Source organism: Microcebus murinus, chromosome 7 (assembly GCF_040939455.1).
Source record: "Microcebus murinus isolate Inina chromosome 7, M.murinus_Inina_mat1.0, whole genome shotgun sequence".
Classification (NCBI taxonomy): Eukaryota; Metazoa; Chordata; class Mammalia; order Primates; family Cheirogaleidae; genus Microcebus; species Microcebus murinus.
The window spans coordinates 36,518,985-36,541,477 of NC_134110.1; the positions used below are offsets into that span (position 1 = coordinate 36,518,985).

Here is a 22,493-nt window from a genome sequence, read left to right on the forward strand (position 1 = left end):
GTAACCACTAACTCCCCTGAATCTCCACCGTGGTCTGTTTATCGTCTCCAGAACATTAGTCCTACAGAGGCAAACACCAGGTCTGCTTTTGTTTTCTGCTGACTCTCCGTGCCCTTCCCTGTGCCACCTACCCCTACGTTTGATAAATAAATGAGTAAATGGGTGAATTATGCTCCAAGTTTCAGAAAAATAAAATAAAAGAACATGGGCTTGGGTCTTCACTGTGCACTTAACAAATGCATGATTTGGGGTTGCCTGATTTACTTAAACTCTTTGATTCTCAGTATCTTCATATGTAAAATGAGATGCGAATAGCAATTTACTCACTCTTATAATTAATGTGAAGTTCCAAATAGCCAGTGATGCGAAGCACTTGGCATGCTACATGGTGTGTGATCAATAAGATATTGTCTATAAACCCAGAATAAGTTGCTCCCTGTTGCCTGGACCTTGGCTGCAGCTAAGGCTGCTTTGCCTGCAGTAGAGAGGGAGAGAGAGATCAACGAGAGGTCTCTCAGTCTGTAAGAGCCTGAAAGTGGCCAGCTCTTGCTGAAACCATTCAGGAAGAAATTCTGCTGCTGTATGGGAGCCCAGAAGTGCTGCCCGCACCACGGGCCTGCCCTGCTCCCTTTTTCTTCCCCCCTATAAGTATCTGCATAACATAAAGATCCTGACCCCCTCACTGTTTTCCCCATGGCTTCCCCTCTAGTGTGCTGTAGCAATTGGAGCCCATGAACCCATTTGGGAATTGAATATGTTATGTCAGATAAGTGGTGGCATCCAGACAGGAGCCACTGATGGACTTTGAATCAACCCAGGGTCTCTTTTCATGCAAATGGACAAAGCCAGGGAGAAAAAGCTGTGCAGACTGTGAGCGCCAAGGCCACCCAGGGCCACAGTCTGGCTCCAGGAGAGATTCTCGTACTTCTCATCTCCAAAGCCAGAAAAGGATATATTGTGCCCCAGCAGGAGTTGGGAATTGTATTAAAGAGAAAACTTTCCTATTTTCTTTCAGGTTGTGTTTTCAAGAGATTTGAATGATGTTTCTCAAGCAGTGAACAAATCTGAAGGAGACAAAAGTGTTGAAAATGGGCTTTTATAAGCAGACTCCAGGCAAACTCCCATCGTCTTGCAGAAAATGCTTTACAAACGGAGGAGCTGGGACAGCTGCCAGCAGCACAACTGGCTGGGGGCTGGCAAGCCTGGCTGCTGGAGAATTTCACTGTTAACATTTTATTTGTGAAATCTCCCATGAAAACATCGATGACATGATATTATACTTGAGGATCAAATGAGGGTTGCCACTTAAAGACTCTATTTAACAAATAATTCTTGAATGTCCTATCCCAGGGACAGTGCTGGCCCCCGCAGAGGACACAGCCATGAGTGGGACACAGCCCCTGCCTTCCGTGTGTTCACAAGTTTGTTTAGGAAATATTTATTTAGCACCTTCTAGTCTCAAGCACTGAGGAAGTTACTGAGGATCTTGAGGTGAACAAAACAGAGAGAGTCGCTGTCTGCAAAGCATGCATGGTCTTGTTTGGAGAAACAGACGACTGACCATGTGCGCTGAGCGTTACAAGAGGGGGAGTCCAGACATCAAAGGTTCTGACTTGCAGGGCACTAGTACCTTCATCTCCCCAGGAAAGGAACAGTCAGTGACTTAAAGCAGAGCTCTGCGGGACAAGTGGGAACTGTGAAGGATTGGAGAGAGACTTGTGAAGACCCAGCACCAAAAAACTGATTGGAGATTTTGAAGCAATGAAAGACCTCCATTGTGCTTTGAGCCAAGAGTGAGAGGGAAGGAAAGTGGTGTAAGGAGTGACTGGAATCTGAAACAGTGGCCAGGAGATATTATAAGGGGTTTGGAATTTCTCCAAACAGCGAGGTTTAAATTTGGGGATTGGCATCATCCGAACTAGGAATTGTGTTAAAACCAAAACCCAGTCAAGCAGTCTATGGGACTGGCCTGCCCATAGGAGCACAGACTTGAGCTGTCCGGGAAGATGCTTATCCTATGATCACATAGGATAGTGATCAACCATAGTCTTCCCTGTCCCCATTAGTTTACTCCTGAGCCATGGCACAAGCCCAGATTTGTTCATCCCACATCTCCCCTGCTTGAATTTAACCTCTGCATGCAATCCCTTGAGTATCGCTGCTGTGTCTTCTGGCGCTGGCCCAGCCCCACTCTGCTTTCATTCCTCAGGCCAGATCTTGTCCCACCCACCCCATCCCAGGCTCCATGGACCACCTTCAAGCTCCATGTCTGGGTGTGTCATCCTGCCTGTGCATAGGTGACCGTGGAAACCCTCCCTCTCTGTGCAGCCTAAAGCGAGATAAGCAGGACCTTGATTTGCTTGGTGATGGTAGCCCAAGGATGACTAATAAATAGATTTCATTTTCCTTGTTAATTCCATTTAATCAGTAAAGACTGCGAACACTGCTTTTGGAGGCTGAGCTAGAGTCGGTGTTTGAGTAAAGCAGTGGTGCCTGCTATGGACAAATCAAGTTAGGTTAAGCAGTACATCCTTAAGCCTCATTTTCCTTCCCCAATCCAGAGTAAATATTGATACTTGCCCATGGGAAGTCCATTTGGTTAGACTTAAAGCATCATCCTTTGTAAGTCCAGAAGCCCAGGACTCCTCCTTTATACCACCGTTTCCCTCTTTCAGAATCCCAATTCATAAAAGTCTCCAAAAATCTCTCCCCTGGGCCCAGGTTTCTTCACCTCCCCTACCATGAGCTCAGTTCAGCTACCCTCAGTTCAGCTACCCTCAGTCTTGCCAGGACTATTGCATTAACCATTCAATTGCTTTCATTCTTCCCTCTCTCCATATTAACAATTTCATTGAATCTCCTTTTTCACATTTCAGTTGGAATGATAACAAAAAACAATTCAAATCTAACTACATCCCTGATCCCCAAACAAAACACTCTAGTTGCTTCTTGTAACTCTTGAGATAAAGACCCAACAGCGCCCAGCACGCCTCCATCTCTCAGCCCGTTCCACTCCACTTCACTTGGCTGGACTCTGGCCACAGCCTTCTGTTTGGTTTCTCAAACATGCTTTGCCATCTTCCATCAGACCATCATGCTATTGCCTTCTCTTAGAATGGTGTTCCCCAACCACAAACACACACATAAACACACATTTGTGCACATGCACACACACTTCAATTAATTAACTGCTCGTCTAAGTTAGCCCCCCATTTGGAACTCTCAATGCCCCATGAATGTCTCCTTCATAGCCCCTGTTACAGATGCAGTTGAATAACTACTTCTGCGATTATTTGGGTACTGTCTCCCTCTCCCACCAGACCACGCAGGGATCATGTCCTGCTTTCTTTGTTTGCCACTGCACTCTGACTACCTATTGTGGGGCTTGGCACTAGAAATTGTTATAGGGATGATGAGTTATAGTTTTTGTAGCTACTTTATTTTCTTATAAATTTCACACAAAGAGAATTTTAATGGGAAAGAAAGTTAAATGAAGAGTGTGTGAATTGTGTATCTACAACCACCTATTTTGCCTATTATCAAGACTACCACTGCGAACATTTCTGTAGGCAACATATCAACATTGTAATTACTAAATCAAAGGTAGATCAAGTGACAGTTTCAATGGAATCTTCCATAAATCTACTCAAATAGCATGTTAATATATGTCAATATATATTTTAATGTATTTTAGTATTTCAATAACCACTAATATAATAAGACTTAATTTTTGACTACATTATATATACTCTCTTACTTTAAAACTTGTAGAACAGTGGATTGGAAAGGTAAGAATCAAATAAAGTCCTTCATTACAGAAATCAAATAACAAATATAATATATATTGAAAGGCTATTGTGAGCCAGCCACCATTCTAGTGCTGGGATTATTGTACTAAGAAAAAGGAGACAAAATGTTCACCTTTGTGAAGCTAACATCCAAGTGAGATAGATGGATAAAAATCAAGGTAAATAAATAAAATGCATAGAAAATGCATTAAATAATGATGAGTGATAAAGAAGATAAAACACAAAAAGAGCACTGAGGTGAGAGGCCAGGAGCGTGTGCCCACTCAGACAAGGGCATGGGGAAGCCCTCGGGAGAAGGTGACCCTTGCATAAAGACCTCAAGGAAGTGAGCTACTTTCATTGTTTTTATCTATTCCGTTATCTACAATTATTAATAAGCTGGGTTGTTTTAATATCTTGAAATAGCTGTTTTTCCCACCTACTTGCTTATAAAACACCACTTATGGATAAACAGATTTAGTCACACATTTTTGCGGGCCTTGTGGAATGCCATGGGTACTCCCAAGGGATTCTGTTGCTTCCTAGTGTCACTTGTTCCATGTGTCAAACCCAAAGGAAAGACTCAGACCTGCCACCCCTATTAGCTTTCAGCATGGGCCACTCCAGGCCCTGCCCTGGAAGTGGCTGCAGTCCCAGCTCCAGCACAACAATGGGGAGGGGCTTTCTTGCCATCCCCTTGAGCTATTTCTAGTCACCGTCTAAGGATTTTGGAGCTCAGGAATGAATATCTTAGCCTAGCATTTAGTGAGATTCAAAACTCCAGTCTAAGCTAGTGTTAATGTTACTGTTTGAAGTTAGCAGTTCCTTATAGGCCTACTTGATCTATTCTAGTGTTTCACATTCAGACCAGGAGTTTGTTCACTCATTCATTATTTGTACATTTATTGAGGTCCCATTATGGAAGGCATTATGCTGGGCCTTGGATATAAAAAGTCGAACTCAAAGAGCTCAGAGTTACATAAACAGACAAGTACCATGTGAGGTAATAAATGCTGCAAGAAAGATCTGAGCACAGGTCCATGTTATTGGAGGGAGGAACTCCAATTCCCATTCACCCAGGAAAGGAAATATGCCCTAAAATTTGAAGATGAGTAGGAGTCCACGTGCTAAACAGGGGAGTGGCAAGGGAGAAAGGACCTTAACAGCAGGAAGAACAGCGGCACACACTGTAGCGACCCATGCTCATTTCCATACAGTAAATACCTCATGACTTCCTGCTCACATTAAAGGATGCAAGGATGGACAAGACTGTCCCACCCTACAGACTCCTACAGTGTAGGGGAAGAAAACAAGAGTTAGCCAAGCAAAGCTGCACTTTCCCATCCACAGATAAAACCAACTGGTTCCTCGAATTTAACTTCAGATAATTGCATTTAATAACCTGCTTCCCAGGCATTTCTTCCCCTCAGGAGATCCAGTACAGAGTCCACACGTCTCAGAATCAGCTGAGTTGCAATAAAAGGAGACCCACCATGGGATCATTTTTGCAGCTGTAGAGTTCCTTAATTGCTCAGTTTTTTAAAAAATGTGCTTTTAGTTTGCATAATATATGGTAGCAAAAATTCCAGACATCACTTGAATATTCTCATTGATTTCTTTTAACTGTACTATTCTGTTTTATTTTTATTTGTTTACCTTAATGATTCAATTAAGTAATCATCGAACATCACATGTATGCTTTGTTTGACTACGGACATGCTGTGCATTTCTAGTTTCAATGGTAATTACATTGTTGACTTCCGAGAGTTGGGTTTTGAGGGATTTTTTTCAGGAAAACATTTCTCTGATAAGGTGAGGGGAAAGCTCCCAACAGGCTCTGGAGTTTGTCCCTTTCTTGCTGTGTGACTTTGGAAAATCATTTTGCTTCTCTGAGCCTTAGTGTTCTCATTTGTTAATCCACAATGAGATATCCCTGCCGTAGAGTTGTGGGGACTGTTTTGTGAGATCATGTCTGAAGCTCCCTAACTGGGGCCTGGCCCACAGTGGGTGCTCTCAGGGCTGCAAAATCAGTAGCTAGGAAGGGTGCATGTCCTGTTGTGCATCCAGGAAGCTCTTGCTCTCCACCTGCAAAACCTCCCTCTAGGGTCTTGGCTGCCTGATTCCCTGTGTATTTCCTATGCCTAGAACTGAGCTGGCATATAGTGTATGCTCTCAATAAATATTTGTTAAGTGAATTAGTTAATAATGAATGGAAAAAATATTTGAAACCTCACCCATTTTTCAGGAACCCTCCTTCAGGAACTCCTCCCCATCTTCCTTGGTTATATGGCTTTTTCCTTCTCTGAGGCTCCGTTGCATACTCTTAGCTCCTATCGTAGGACTATCCCACCTCCTGCCTTAGCCTATAGTTATTTTATAAAGAGCCATGTGGGTCAGGCAAGAGGTGATTAGAGATATATTTTGTAGGAAGTAGAGCTGGTATCGCTATTTTTAGAGTCAGCAGGATTTGGTTTCAATTCTTTGCTATTTACGATCTAGGTGCTCATGTTGCTAGGTGATCAGTTGACTAAAGCCACGCATTTGTTTTATCCTGCAAGTACCTGTTTTGTAGAACTATAGTAAAGGTCAAGTACAATAATGTGCCCAATAGAGAGTATTCAAACACCTGAGGGCCTTTTAAAAACTCTACCTGCCGGACTGTTCTGGCCAGAGTCCAGTTTGGTACGTCTGGGTGGGGCAGGGACAGCTGCTCTTTTACGAAGCTCCAGGACATCCTGATGGAAAGTCAGAGTACAGAATCCATGAGACAGCCGCATAGATACATCCATGGACTTGAATTTCAGGGCAGAACATCTTCTTCACTAGATCCTGGGAAGGAATGCCTTTCTTGCGTCTCTCTTCAGTTTCCATCTCTTCCCTGCACTCGGGTCATGTTAGGAGCTGCGGCACCACCTTTTTATTCTCTGCACCATTCTCTTCCTAATGCAAGCCCTTCTGTCCTGTCACTACAGTTCTAAGAAATCACAGCACCCAATGCAGCACTAATGAAAGCATGATTTGCAATTAAACACTCCCGCAAACTGACCGTGGGGGTCCCTTCATATGTGTGTGAACCTTGCGTTCCAGCTCTGTTGCCTCCCTTACAGATGCAGATGCAGACAGCATCTTAATTAAACATTCTCAGCCACCAGCAGAGCACCAGTGCCCCCCAAAGCTGTGATTAACCCTACTCCCCTCCAGCAGCAATTGCAGGAACAGGACCGCAAGTACCTGGGAAGCTGACAAACAGCACTAATGAACACGAAATGGACATGATGTAGGGGCATTTGCAGAGAGCTTGCCTCTCAGTCCCACAATGGGACAGCTTTCAAGAGAAAAGAGCTTCATCATATGACATTCAGTGGGCACTTCATTAATAAAGCCTTTTCATTGAGAGGCAGGATTGAGTTGAAGTGAGAGCAGGGAGGAGGAATTGATGGCAGGCCCCTCATGTATTTCATTGCACTGAATTCTGACAGCAACCTTGGGAAGTAGATGATATCACTGTTAGCCTCCAAATTAGGGGACTCCAGCACCGAGAAATGACACAGCTTATCCGATGCTACATTCTATCAAGTGATGGAGGCAGATCCAGACTCCTCCATCGGACTCAAAGTCCAGAGCTTTTCCCAGCTCACCAAGAATGCCAGCAAAATAACAAGGAAAAGGATTATGCCCTGCCATTGCCATTCGCTAACTTGTAGATTGTGCAAGTAATTTCATCTCTCCTGGACTCAGTCTGTCCATTAAATGAAAATAATTATTTCTGTGTGCTTATTTTCAGGGTTTTGTGAAAAACACATGAAAGAATGGATGGTGGCAATGCTTAAGATCCATAAATACCTACAAAGATCTAAGAAACTGTGATGGTTAGAACGCATCTGTCCTAAGCTCAGCTTGACATTATAGTAAACCATGTATCAGAAGCCAGACTCTTGCTAAACAAGGATTTTAGGATTTAGTTCATGCTACTAGTTAAATCAGTTACTTTGCTTTTTATCTACTGCAGTGATCACAGTAGAAAGAATATTACTCAGTCAGGTGTTAGGCCCTCATTTTCAGGCTGCTTATGTTCCACTTCCTCTCATCTTTGATAAAGAGTCAGTGCCTCATACGCCTGGTTTCTGTCCTATGTTCCCTGTTTCTAAAAATGTAGCCCACTCTCCCCATGAACCAAAGTCAAAACCTCACTGTCACAGTGTGTGCACCCGAGCTCTCTCCTACCATCTCAGTTGCCTGCCAATCCTATGGATCTAAGCTCTACTGTCCCCTCTCACCTGGACCACTGCAGGAGCCTCCCCAGCTGGCCTCTCTGCCTCCACCCTTGGCCCTTCCCCACAATTCACTCTCCAAACCTCAGTTAAACTGATCTTTTAAATTGTAAACTAGTCGTGTCATTCTTCTGTGTAGTACTATTTAGTGGGTTCCAGTTGTGGTTGGAATTAAATGCAAACATCTCACACTGGCCTGTGAGATTTTTCTCACAGTCACCCAACCTCATGACTTGTCACCACATCCTTCCGTCACCACTCTCCAGCCACGCCATTGCTCTCTTCTGCCTCGGGACATTTGCGGTTGTTATTTTGTCTTCCTGGGCTTCCTACAGTGCACACGGTTGACTCCTTCCAAACTTTCAGACCTTGATTTAAATATCAGTTCCTTAGTAAGGTCATTCTTAATCCCTGGTTTGAATTACCATCAGCAACCATCATACTCTATCATCATGACCTGCTTTTGCATGGTACTTTTAACATGTTTTAACTGTGTGGGGGCGTGTTTGCATGTGTAATACTTCATGTATCTTCCTTGTTGGAATGTAAGCCCTGCAATAGTCAGAACCACATCCACTGGGTTCACCATTGTGTACTCGACGCCCGGCACAGTGCCTGGCAGGTAATAAGTCCTCAGTAGACAGCTGTCATTTTCACAAAATGGTATGAAACTGTCGGTTCCACAAGAAGCTCATCCCAGAGCTCCACAACTTCTACCCCCTCCCATCTGAGATGCGCTGGCCAGCTTAACGAGACCGTCCCTCTTTGTTGCTTTGTTTCAGGAGCGGCTTGTGTTGTCTGTGCTCCCCCGATTTGTCGTCCTGGAAATGATCAATGACATGACCAATGTGGAAGACGAACACCTGCAGCACCAGTTCCATCGCATCTACATCCATCGCTACGAGAATGTCAGGTGAGCAATGCAGCTGACACCTTCGCCCCGTTTCTCCAAGTGATTCGTGTGTCCCCGACTGCTCTCATCACACTGCCGTGGCTTCTGCCTGCCTGAGTGTCTGCACCTTTCCTCATCTGGTTGATTAATTTATTAACTAGTGATTATTCATCAGTGAGTTCTACATTTCTAAAATGAGGCTAGAGAAGACCATCAGAGAATTCAGTTATATTGCTCAGCTCCCCTACAGTGGGCTTGCCTGTCTTTGCATTTTGAATGGGAAAGAGAAACACTGTTTATTATTAGAAAAATAATCTCAGGATTCAGTCTGGAGGTTTCAAGTGTGATCTCATGGGTCTCTTCCTTATATTTCTCATAAGTGTCTTAAAACACAAGAAAAGGACTACACCTTCTTTTCCTGTGCATATTTTTGGCCAACCATCCATCCATCCACCCAGCCATCCACCCTGCCTATCCATCCACACACACGCTCATCCATCCACGCATCAGTCCATTTGTCCATCAGCACCCTCTGTGTGCCCAGTGCTGCACCGGGCAGCATGGCATATACAGCAAATCAAAGGGTGAACAACATAGTGAGGCAGACCTGTTCCAGCATCCCAATTCTGCCTCTTCCTTGGGCAATCTTCTCACCTGAATCTCAGGATCCTTCTCTGTAAAACAGGCATTTTACTAGCCACCCTGTAGGGTTTTATTAGATTATGTGAGTGAAAACTGATACAAAACGTAAGACAGGCAGGGTTAAGCATTCTGTAGAGCATTAGGCACATTGTAGGTTGTTTCAGACATGTTTCCTAGTTGCAAGCCAAAGAATCCAAACCTGGCTGGTTTAAATGACATGCACTGGAAGATTATGTGGTGGCTCACAGAATAACTGGGGAAGGATGGAGAAGCAGCCCAGGGAAATGGGCCAGAATGAAGCAAGGCCACAGAGTGAGATGCATAGCCTAAGTTGCACCAGGGCAGTAGGCCACCTAGGATGCCATTGCACTGTCTCTGAACAGTCAATTGCTTGTGCTATCAATCTCTTCCTGCTTCTTTGCATCTCAAGTGAGAGGTTAAGGCAGATGATGGGTCAGTCTGATTGGCTGAGCCCAGTCATTTCCTAGAAGTGCCTGACAAGCAAGTATCTGCCATTTTCAGCTTATATAGTAGAATTGCACTTCTCTCCCCTCCCCAATATCATAAGGTAGAAATTCCCCAAACATAGGGCAGAAGTCCATACATTGAACAGCTCTAAAAATGACACACATACACTCTTACTTCCTTTCTTCCTAACTTTGGTAGAATGGAAGAGCAACTTCTCCCACTTACCGGCATCTCTAGATGCAGGGACACACCTTTTAAAGCAATGTACAGCAGAGATGATGATTCTAACACAGCCCTTCGGCAGGCAGAGCAGGATAGGTCATTCTCAGGGCCTCGTTCAAAAATTAAGCTACAGTGATTTAGATGCTTGACTTTACAAAACAGCCCTTTGTTAAGCAGGAACTCCAATAAGAAATGTACACCAGATCTAGGTATTGGTCCCATGGATAATAAGAATTCATCAATACCAATTCTAGAACAATAGGTAGCTATTAATCATAACACACTGTGGGGTTCTACTGTTAAGTAGGCCAAGAGTGCCAAGAGATCATAAGAAGAGGACAATCTGGGGCAGGGAGGTGGAGGGGTGGAGGGTGGGAAGGTGGGGGTTGGCAGAGAAACCTTCCTTGGAAGAGATGATTCTTATAGACCTTATTTGTGATTGAGGCAACCAAATGAAAACAACAAAGACGCCAATTCTGAACAAAGGGAACAGCAGGAATGAAGGCAGAGGCCTGGTACACAGGGAGAACCATAGGTGGTTTTACATATTCCTTCCCTGCTGAGAAAATGGCTTGACAATAAAGGCAGGTGCAGAGAGAGCACAAATTGAATGAATATTTTGGAAGAAAGCAAATAAATAAATATAAATATTATTATTTATTAAATACATACTTATATGTTGTAAAAAACATTTATTATGTAACAAATGTATATAATTATTTATTATGCATAGACATATGCAAATTATATAAATATATAAATAAAATATATGGCATATTGTGAAAGTGTCTGTCACCATGGAGAAAGAGGGAACAAAAAATAACTACCTTTAAAAAGAAAAGAGAAAATTAAACAAGCCTGCACACCAACACCAACATACCCAGGAGCCTCAAGTTCAAGGAACATGTTCAGCTTTCTTTCTGCACTTATATCATGAATGGCTAAAGTTACTTCTGCTCCCCACCCCTCCAATCCTGCTCATTTATTTTACATCATGGAATTGAGCTCTTATGCTGAAGACTCTTTTCCAGAAGTTCATGCCCCACTAAATTAAAACTTAGCTTCCTGCCCTGCATGTCTCTGCTAAAATAAGACCAGGGAGGAGGATGGCCCTCACTCTCAACCCTTGTCCCAGAACAAAGCGGTCGGGCTGCTCCACCCCCTTCTCCAGCCCCCAAAGCAAACTTGCTCCTGTGTTGGGAGCATTTTTGAAATCATTTCCAATCCCGGCCCCCTCTTTATGGTAACCCACCTGTTTATTCTTTCTTCTCCTTAGCTTTTCTTTTTTCTTAAATTTTGAGGACCCTTTCCTAAAAAATTGTCTGCTGTACATTTCTAAGTCTAACTTATATTTTATATAGTTCATTGCCTTCTGTGAGATAGAGGTTAGAGGCTCCATGCTTGGGGATCTGTGTGCCCAAGTGGATGGGGATCCTACAGCTAGGTCTCCATCCCAGAACCCTCTGTATGAGACATGCCCCTGGCAAGACCTTGCCTGCATCATTTCATCTCTGAAGGCCTCAGTTTCCCGATCCAAAGCTGAGCTGTTTGAAATGGACAAAGCATTTGAACTCTCAAGTTGATTTTAGCTATAAACCTCTGAAACTTTACCAGATTTACTTGGAGAATCCACCTGACCACTCAGCTTTTTACTGGGCTTCCAATCCTGCTGCCCAATTCTATTTCTCTTTCCCAGTTTTTCTATTCCCGAGATGTTTGATGTGTGTTTGTTAGGGTAATGCCACCTGTTCTATCCAATAACTTCCCAATTTCAATAATTTTAATCCAATAAAATTCATGCACACAAGTGTCCACTGCTGATATTCCTGGTCAGCGGGTGATTTGGGGACAAAAGCCTTTGTGTTTTGTAACTACCACCTACTGGGCCTGAAAGTTCTCCGCATTCAGATATCAGAAGGGGATAGAAGTGGAGCATGGAGTACTCATACCCACTTTTTTACCACCTTGACCCGAAAATGATGTGTGTCACTTCTGCTCAGATAGCATTAGTGAGACATGATCACAGGGCCCCACCTGGATGCCAAAGAGGCTGGGAACAGTGCTGCCAGCTCAGTGGCCTTTCCCAGTGCCAGGTGGATTGGCCGTGGGAAGGGCAGCATGGGACAGGCCTCTCTGTCATAGTTCCTTTCCCTCTTTCCAATCAGCCCTCAACTCCATGCTATACACATTTGTACATTTGCTAACATGTAATTCGGAGGTCTATTCAGAAGACAAGTTTGTCCTTATCTCTTCCTATGTCCTAGTAGACATTTCAGTGTACCGTTGTCAAGCATCAGAAAAATTCTCATTTTTGGAGTCTTACTCCGTCTGTTCACCTTCTAAAGGGGTTGTTTATTTTCAGCCAGCCCATCGACATGTGTGATCACTATGTTGGCTCTGTAGACTTGAGTTTCACATATAAGCAAAGTGCAATTGAATGGGCTTAGAAAACTTGTTGACTTTCTAGATCCATCTGTATGGCAATTAAGCACACTCAGACTCCCAAAAACTTTCAAAAAGAGTTACATACCCTTCATTTATTGAGGACTATGCTGTGATTTACAAGTTATCTTCTTACAATAGCCCTACAGTGTAGCTTTCATGATCTTTGTTTTATTATCGAGAAAATGGAAGCTCAGAGAGGTTAAGTAACTTTCCCAGGAACACACAGGAAGAGGAGTCTACACAGGTCAATGTTCCTAACAATTCCATTGAACTCTGCTAAAGCTTCCTTGAGAGTTCTATTTGCAGAGTGACTATTAGGTAACATGACTTATTTTTAGACAAATAAACAATTCACATAACCAATAGAGTTGAAAATTACAATGACCATTTCAATATGTTCATGTTAGAAGGCTACAAGTTTATGCCAAGAATCAGAAGACCTGAGAACTCTGAGCCCAGTACCTGGAGGTAGCAGAATGAGCAATGGAATGTGAATGAAGGCCCTGGTTTCTGCCTCTGGTCTTTACTGTACAACTGACTTACACGAGCGCTTCTCAGTGTTTAGCATGCACATGAATCACCTGGGGCTCTGGTTAAAGCAGATTCTGATACAGAGGATCTGGCAAGGGGGCTTGAGATTCTGCATTTCTCACAACTTCCCGGGATAGACTATACCCACACCCTGAGGAAGGAGGACTTAATTCTGAATATTTATGTTGATTGGATTCAGGAAACGTATAATGAGGCTGACTGTGTGCTGGGCAGGTGGGACACAGAGGTGACTTTCTTTCTGTTCTTCAGCTAATAAATGGAGCACACTTAGCCACGTGTATACCTGTGCTATAAAGCATTGAGTGCCTTGACAGAGAAGGGCACAGGCAGGGCGAGAGGCTAGAGGTGGGAGTAACTGGCTATGCTTGGGGAAATCTCCAAGCATAAAAACAAAATAAAAAAAAAAAAAAAAAAAAAAAAGAGTTAGGGAAATAGACCCCACCCTTTGATAAGAGAAGATGTAAGGGATTTTTAATATTTAATTAACCATAATAAATGTACCAGTGTTTAATCAACCAAATAAATATGATTTTAAAATATTCAAAAAAAAAAATAGAGTCTTAACACATGAGTGGGGTCTTGAATGACGAGTCAGGTTTTAATAGGTAGCAAAAAGAAAGCAAACAAAAAACTATGCCATAGGGCAGGTGTATCATGTACAAAGACACAGGTGCATAAAGTATGGTAGGCTCAGAAGACCTCAAGAAACTTGATGATATTGAACGCAGCACATCTGGAACTTTTACGGCCTTAGCTCTCAGGGAATCCATTTCTTCTTTCAATAGGATGTGAGCTCCATAAAGCCTGTGACAATACTATCTACTCACTGTTGCATCTCCAGTGCCTGGTGCACAGTAGGCATTTAATTAATAAGCTGTGGAATGAATGAAGAAATTAATGAACCTTTCCTGCCATGGACAGATGGATACTAATAGTTTTGGGTGTATAGATCTATAAAGGGAGCAGGTTAAGCTAGATAGACTAAAAACCCTTCTACCTCCCACCTGCCATAGAAATGACTTTTCTTACTTTGAAAGTAGCATAATTTATCAACGAATAGTATGGATTCAAGAGCCAGGCTGCCAGGTTCAAATCCTAGCTCTTCATAACAGGTTCTACCTTATACATTTATGCAGAATAAATGAGCAAATATATAGAGAGCCCTCAGAGCAATACCAAGTCCACAGTAAATACTCTGTCAGTGTTGCTACTGCTAGCAGTTCAGGCTACGTCAACAGTTAGGAATGCTTCTAGCTACAAATAATGAACAATCCGATTAATGGCCATATTTTTGTCCACCTCTGTTACCTCTCTCTTTCCTTGCTTTCTCAAATACAAACATTCAATTATAGTATAAGTTTGGAAAATAGTGATTAACAAAAGCTAACACACTTAAGGAGCACTTACCATTCCAGGCACTAGGCTAAATGCTCACAAGCCACCAATGGGGCAAGTACAACAAGTATCTTCAGTTTCCAAAGCAAAAGCTTAGAGAAGTTCAGGAAGCTACCCATGGTTATAGAATTCATAGTGGTGAGCTGAGATTTGAGCACAGATCTATCTAGATGCAAATTCTATGCACGTGAGCACAGATCTATCTAGATGCAAATTCTATGCACGTGACCAAATATGCTGTACCACCACAAAGTTGTAGAGGACAGTGGCAGTATAACGCCTCTGCCAGAGCACGCTTCATACATTGAAAATCTAATGGTGTCATGCCCTTGTGTAAACCCCTTCATCAGCTGTCCATCACTTTCAGGACAAGGTCTACTTTCTTCAGACAGGCTTAGCAGCCCCTTCTTCATGAGTCACCTGCCCACACCTCTGACCTCCTCTCTCTCCACTCTTGAAATTCTGATTCCAGCCTCCTTGTTCAGTGATACCCTCTGACTAGCCGCCCTTGAATGCCTGCAGAACCTTGGTATACATGCCCGCTCTTCTACTGACCCTAGGATGCATTGTTCCCTGTGCTCAGAGCATCCATCCTTCTAGTCACTTTACCCATCAAGACTCAGCTGAGACTTTGCCCCACTAGGAAACTGCTGATACCCTGGTGACTGGTCACCCCCAGTATGAACTTCCATAACAGAGTCATCGCCTTGAACTGTTCCGTTCCTGTCTTTCTCCTTGTCTTCCCGGCTCCATTCCTGAGACTCTGAGCATCTTGAGGACAGGCACTGGATCTTATTTGTCAGTTAATCCAACTTTCTAGCACAGCACATAGCTGGACACATAGTAGATACATAAATATTTGCTGAAAGAATGAGGCATTAACTAATTAACTAAAGCAATAAATTATAACTTGAGGTCTAAGTATTCCTGATGAATCCATGAATAGGATTTGGGGAAAGTATAAATTCCTTGAAATGATGTGTGAAATTTTGAATGCTCATGCATTTTTAGAAGAGAGAAAGAATCCTTAGCCTATATCAGATTCTTAAAGGAATTTGTAACAGAAACAAATTTTAAGAACCACTAAATACAGGTGGTGACCAATGTAAGTCAACAAGCATTCCATAATGTCATCTGGCCAATTACCTATTTTATTAAAACTAATAAAGTTTTATTTTTTTATTTTGTAAGATTTGCCATTATTTTATGCGACACTAAGTAGAGAGGCAAAAAGTTGGGCACACTGCTAAGATTATTAATTGTAAGACACATCCCAGTTTCAGAGAAAATAAAACATGAGAAATGATCAAATATGTTTGCGGTCCCATTCTTCCTTTCAGAGGTCCCTGAAATGATGTGGTAAGGTGGGTGGAGCAGTGCCCCTCAGAGCAATTCAGCCAGGTGGTCAATCCCAGCTCTGCTGTGTACTGCCAATGAGATGTTGGGCATATCCCCTTCCTTCCTGAGAATGGAGAGAACTATTCCTGCCCCAGAGTAACTGGACGAATTAACCAAGAGAGCGCTCATACAGTGCCTGGCTTTTAGAACGCTTTTGAGAACTGCCCCTTCCCTACGCCAAGCCATATGCACTAAGACCTCATCTACATGAAATCCTTAGTAATGTGAGTTTCAGGTAATTGCCTGGGGTCTCCCAGATTTTCCTACCTATTCTCATAATTTTTGAGAAATGCCTAACTCCATTTGCATGCATTTGGGTAGAGCACCTGTCACCGAGCTCAAGATGATGAGGTTTCAGGTTCTCCCCCACCCCCATGTCTGTTTTGCTCTGTGTTCATGGCATGTGCATTGCTGTTCGTTGTGAAAATATGGAGATAATTTATAAAGTTTCATTTTGCTCCTCATAACAAATTGATCTGTTCACAGTGACAAATTCTCTTTTGAGTTGTTTTCGTTGTCCACACGCCCCAGCCCTACACAGGAAGAAGGGCTTTCCGTTGTTCCCTTGCCCTTCCTGAACTCCGGGGCAGACTCTCTTTGCTGAGATATTTGTTAAATACGGAGACATTCCTCCTGACTCCCATGGCAGGGAGAGCTAAAATCTCAGACCACAGAGACAGTTGATTTATTTGGATGGTGTTGATGTCTCTGCCAGAATGGATTAAAATATTAATACGATTTCTCCACCCCTCCCCCTTCCCTGTGTTTAGTATTCTTTTTGCAGATGTTAAAGGATTTACCAACCTCTCCACGACCTTGTCCGCTCAGGAGCTGGTCAGGATGCTCAACGAGCTCTTTGCCAGATTTGATCGACTGGCCCATGTGAGTTGAATTTAATTCCCTCCTAGGCCTCTGCAGGAGTGAGGGACTGCATGTGGAATTAGGGGAGAGACAAGGATTCAGCCTTCATCCCCGATGTCATTACCATTCTGTATCCTGTCCCCAGGCATGGACCCCGACCCTCTCACATTCTGGGAACTGATGTTAGTTATTTACAGGTCTTGGGAGGTTCGTCAAATTAATTTTCCCAATTGAGAGACAGCTGGTTGAGTGACAATCAAACGCAAGTCCTTTTCATCCGCTTTCCACGCCCCCAACATTACTTCCCGCTGCACGTGGCCAGGTGCCATCCAGCTTCAGCCTCAGTGCTCACACATGAAGTGATGGCTTCCTGCAGTTTCCTAGCCAACCCCGGCCATCTGGAATGAATTAGTCTGTTCGTAAAAACCAGTAATCTGCTGGACGATCCCACCACTGTTTTGTTTGACCTAACTTAAGAGCTTTGTTTTTAGCCAACAAGACAGTACCTTCTTTTTTAGCTGGTTTGTTCAGAGCTGAACTAGAAAACAGATTAAACGAGATGGGCATTTGCTATCAAAACACAGATCCATAGTCCTGAAGCCACTCGAGTTGCTAAGAAATATCATTATCACAGTGTATTTCAGAGTGGGCTTTGGGTTCAAATAAGCCTGACTTAATTTCCTGCTTTGTAAAGTGTGTATGTTAGTGCCAACTTCACAGGACTGTAGTGAGAATTAAATGAGACCACATACATCAAGTGGGAGTTCATTTTCAGAGTATCAAAAATGTCCTCATTTGAGGCTGCCTCATCCCATGGGAGATCCATTCATACTTGCATCTAAGGACCTACTAGGTGTTATACATGGTGCTATGTGTTAGGAACATAAGAATGATGAAAGTGCACTTCCTCCTTTCCCAGAGTTAAGTCTAGTCAGGGATACATAAATAGGTAATCAACTCACAATGTGCTATACACTGTGATGAAGGTAAGTCTGGGGACTACGGGAACACAGAGACAACACACAACCCTTGGATCAGAGAAGACTTCCTAGAGAAAGTGACTCTTAAGCTGAGTCTTAAAAATGAGACAGACAAATACAATTGTTTATTTCATTTTAGAATACTGTTCAGCAATAAAAAAAAATGATCCACTGATACATGCAACATCAATGAATCTCAAATGCAATATACCAAGTAGAAGAAGCCAGATACAAACTGCTAGATATTTTTTACTCCATTTACAAGACATCTTATAAAAGCTATAATCACATAGGCAGAAAACAGATAAGTAGTTGCAAGAAGTGCTTGGAATGGAGTCAGTGGCTGGATAGCAAAGGAGGACAGGGTAGGGTGATTTGGGGGGTGATTGTAGCTGCTTTGCATTTTGATTATGGTGCCTGCATGACTGTATACATTTGTCAAAAGGGTGAATTATATTGTATGTAATTTATGCACTAATTAATAAAGTGAAGAAATCAGGGAAGGATATTTTGCAGAGGAAAGAACAAGAATAAAGATATTACTCTGTATATGTGGACAAACAAGAAGAGATTCCCTGGAGGGGAAAGTGCATGGTAGGAAGTGGTGGAGATGAGGCAGCAACACAGGCAGGGACCCAACAAAGAACCCAATTATAAATTGTAGCCACTGGACAGCTATTAGATGGGAGGCTGTCATGGGCAACGGAGGAGGTAGAAACTGAGGTCTCCTCCTGGTGGGAGAGTTGGGTTTACCTGGAGGGCAGGGGATTGGGGAAAAAATATGCATACCATTCCCTTTTATTGTTGCATCAGTGGTCCTTACATGCAAGTGTGAATAGATCTCCCATGGAGTGAGGCAGCCTCAAATGAGCACATTTTGATACTCTGAAAATGAATTCTCATTTGCTGTATGTGGTCTCATTTAATTCTCACTACAGCCCTCTGAAGTTGGTGCTAACATACACACTTTACCAAGCAGTGCACCAGTGGTGGTTGGTGTCAGTTACAAATAGTTATTCTATTTCCTATTATGGCCCTGAATATTTTTGCTCAAAGAGGCCAAGATGAACAAAAATATCCCTCCAATGAGAACTGACAGGTATGGTCAAGGTAAATTCTGGTGTCACAGTAACCCCCTGATCCAGAGAATGGGTAATAAAGTAAAATTTAACTCAAGTTATTCAACCAATATTTACTGAGTACTTACTATGTGCCGGGCACCATGCAAGACTCTGGGAAGACAGAACCAGTCCCTGCCCTCAGGAGCTCAGAGTCTGGCAAGGGAGATGACAACTCCATATCAATTGCAGTGGTGTGGTCCAAGCAACAGCAGATACAGAAGTCCTGAGGGGCAAAAGAAGGAGCTGTCAGATGCTTGGGAGAGAGGAATGCCTGGCAGCATCCAGAGAAGAAATCATAGGCAGGCTGGGTTTTGAGGAAGGGCAGGAGCTTTCTAGGCACCAGATTATACAAAAATGTGACTTCTAGGCTGAGCCATGATGCCAAGGCAAGGAAGTGTGAAAATGCACTGCTTGTTCCGGAAGCTACAAGAAAGTCAAAAATCACTAGGCCATGAAGGGCATGGGAGACTCCAGTGAGAAATGAGCTTGAAGAGGAAAGGAGAAGCAAATCTTGGAAGGCATGGTGCAATGTTTCAAGGAGTGTGGACTTTGTTCTGTAGCCGGGGCTGTCCACCCTCATTATCACATACACAGTGGGGGAGAAGAACCAAAGTGGGGACATGTAGCATGCAGGAAACCATAGTCTATCATCTGGGATATAAGCCTTATTAAAAGATCTTAAAGGAAAAAATGAATAACAAGTTAAGCACAGATATATGATGGAGTATATATATTATTGATTTTGATAAGAATCTTGAACATTCATAAACTGCCTGGCAGATGCTATGCACTGTGCTGAATGCTTTCCTAGATTGCCTCATTTAGTTCTCACAAAACACCTACAAGGAACATTCTTTATTGTTTCCATTTTACAGAATGGGTGGCCAAGGCTCAAAGAAGGAAAATAATCTACCCAGAACCAGCAGTAAGTGGTGTGTCTGTGATTCAGACCCAGGTCAACTGAGGCCGGCTGCTTGCTCCCAACCACTAAGCCACTCCTCAGGCATTGTAGAGGCTGGGGGACAAGATGTAGAGAGGTAGAGGTATTGCTACTCGTGCAGGGCACAGGAAGGATGACAACCAAATACGGGCTTGACTTGAATGTATCTTGAGCAAATCATCTGAGTCTCAGTTTCCCATCAGAATTGAAATGAAGGATAAATTTATGTGAACTGTCTCAGCACAGAGGCTGGCTCAAAATACATCCTTACTACACATCAGTTCCCAGTAATCCCCTTTCCCCAGCTCCCACTCAACCCATGTGCATCAGTACCTGCTACTATAGAGGACTCTCTTTGGAAATGTTTGAGAAACTCTGCCAGTGAAAACAATTCTGCTCACCTTGGAATGAGAAAACCTACTTAAATTCCTTCTGCCCCAACCTCAGGTAGCCACTTAACCAGCTGGGTTATAGGCTCCACTTTGTATGAAAGAAAATTGGACTTGTACTTTTTATGGTGTCTTTTAGCATCAAAATTCTGCAGCTCTATAATTCTCTCTAGTTGCCTTGTCTGGATACTTTGCTACAGATTTTCATTACATTAAAGATGAGAGAGAACCTATCTTACATGTAAATGGCATACACTGTGCCCATTTATTCACTGTGTTATTAAAATGCAAGGATAACTTCAAATCTTCTCTTAAAGTTCTTCCTAGTTTGGTTGAATTTCTCAGTGCCCTTGTGGTTCAAGCTGCTCACTGTAGAACATTTTTAACCCTTAGTAATGCCCTTGGCAAACTTTGGCAACACTAGTCTTTGAACTTTTTTTAATAAAGTTGTCCCTACCTCACCATTCCCCATCCAAATTAGGAATGTAGAATATATATACTAATATGAAGGCCTTAAAACAAAGAATGTATGTATTGTTGCACTTTTGACATCATTACATCTTGAAACTTTTCTTAAATTGCTGCCAAAACCTAAAACAACCTAAATTCCCAACAATAAAAAACAAACCCAATACTATGGAAAGCTAATCAACAGATTAACAAGAATGAGATAGCTCTTTTTGTACTGACATAGAAAGAATTTCATGACATGTTGCTACTTGAAAAAAAAAAAACTTTCTTCAGATCTGTAAACATGGTATGATAAATTTATGGCTAAAGAGAATAAAAAATAATGTATATGTGTGAACATGTACTGTATATGTGAACATTTAGCACTCAGCACCCAAGGAGGGGGCATGACACCAGACTTCCAGGGCGTTGTGTGTCTGATGAGAAGAGACTGTCCGAGGGGACTTTGACCTTATCTACAGTTTCATTTTCACCAGTCCTACATATCCATGTATTACTGGTGTGATTACAATTAGATTAAATAATATAAAAATTTGTCAGTATTTTTTAAATAATTCTATTTAAGAGTACATTAATGACACTAATGTTTTTGTTTTGAAAGTCTTTTTTTCACTTTTATTGATTTTCTTCTGCTTATTAAAGTAATACTTGTTCATTGTATAAAATTCAAACATCAAAGGTGTACATAGCACAGAAAGTATTCATCCCTGTGATTCTACTCCCCACATAGTATAACTATCTTTAATAATTTGGTGCATGTAGCTCCTAATTTTGATCTACTCTCTACATTTGTGGTTTCACAAACTCTCTGGATTTTTTCAATATTTTTATAATATAAAAACCATCAAGATGAGAGGAAAAGGATTATAAGACTCAAAAAAATTTGCAGGCCGGGCGCTGTGGCTCACGCCTGTAATCCTAGCTCTTGGGAGGCCGAGGCGGGCGGATTGCTCAAGGTCAGGAGTTCAAAACCAGCCTGAGCAAGAGCGAGACCCCGTCTCTACTATAAACAGAAAGAAATTAATTGGCCAACTGATATATATATATAAAAAAAAAAAAAAATTTAGCCGGGCATAGTGGCGCATGCCTGTAGTCCCAGCTACTCGGGAGGCTGAGGCAGAAGGATCACTCGAGCCCAGGAGTTTGAGGTTGCTGTGAGCTAGGCTGACGCCACGGCACTCACTCTAGCCTGGACAACAAAGTGAGACTCTGTCTCAAAAAAAAAAAAAAAAAAAAAAAAAAATGTGCAAGAAGACCCTCACCATGCTTTATTTTTATTTTTAAATATCTTTTCCCAAAGCATCCTGGCAGTTTCTGGTAGAAAGAATTTACTTGGATAACACTGTCAAATCATCTGACAGCTCATAGGATTTAACCAGAAAAATATGTCTGCAATTTGACAGAAATTGAGAGATAAGAATCTAGGCTTTTATATCTACTTATAGACATACATACATATGAATATAGAGATATTTACATATCTCTATATCTATTATATATGAAATATGTAATATATTATGTATAGTATACACATTTTATTTTTATATATAAAATATATTCTGTATAATATATCTGCATATATGTATACACACACATATGCACATACCATTTATTTGGGGCACAGATTTTCAAGGGGGCTACCAGTTCCACCTTTTGTT

The 22,493-nt window shown here is 42.3% G+C and overlaps 1 protein-coding gene across 3 annotated transcripts in view; it reads left to right on the plus strand.

Annotated features, from left to right (window-relative positions):
* Positions 1-22,493, plus strand: part of ADCY8 (adenylate cyclase 8) — a 235,585-nt gene that overhangs the window by 80,232 nt on the left and 132,860 nt on the right. For all 3 annotated transcript variants that reach the window (XM_020289021.2, XM_020289023.2, XM_020289022.2), the window contains exons 3-4: positions 8,842-8,972; positions 16,844-16,955. In XM_020289021.2, the coding sequence (XP_020144610.1) occupies positions 8,842-8,972; positions 16,844-16,955 (243 nt within the window). The remainder of the gene's footprint in view (positions 1-8,841; positions 8,973-16,843; positions 16,956-22,493) is intronic.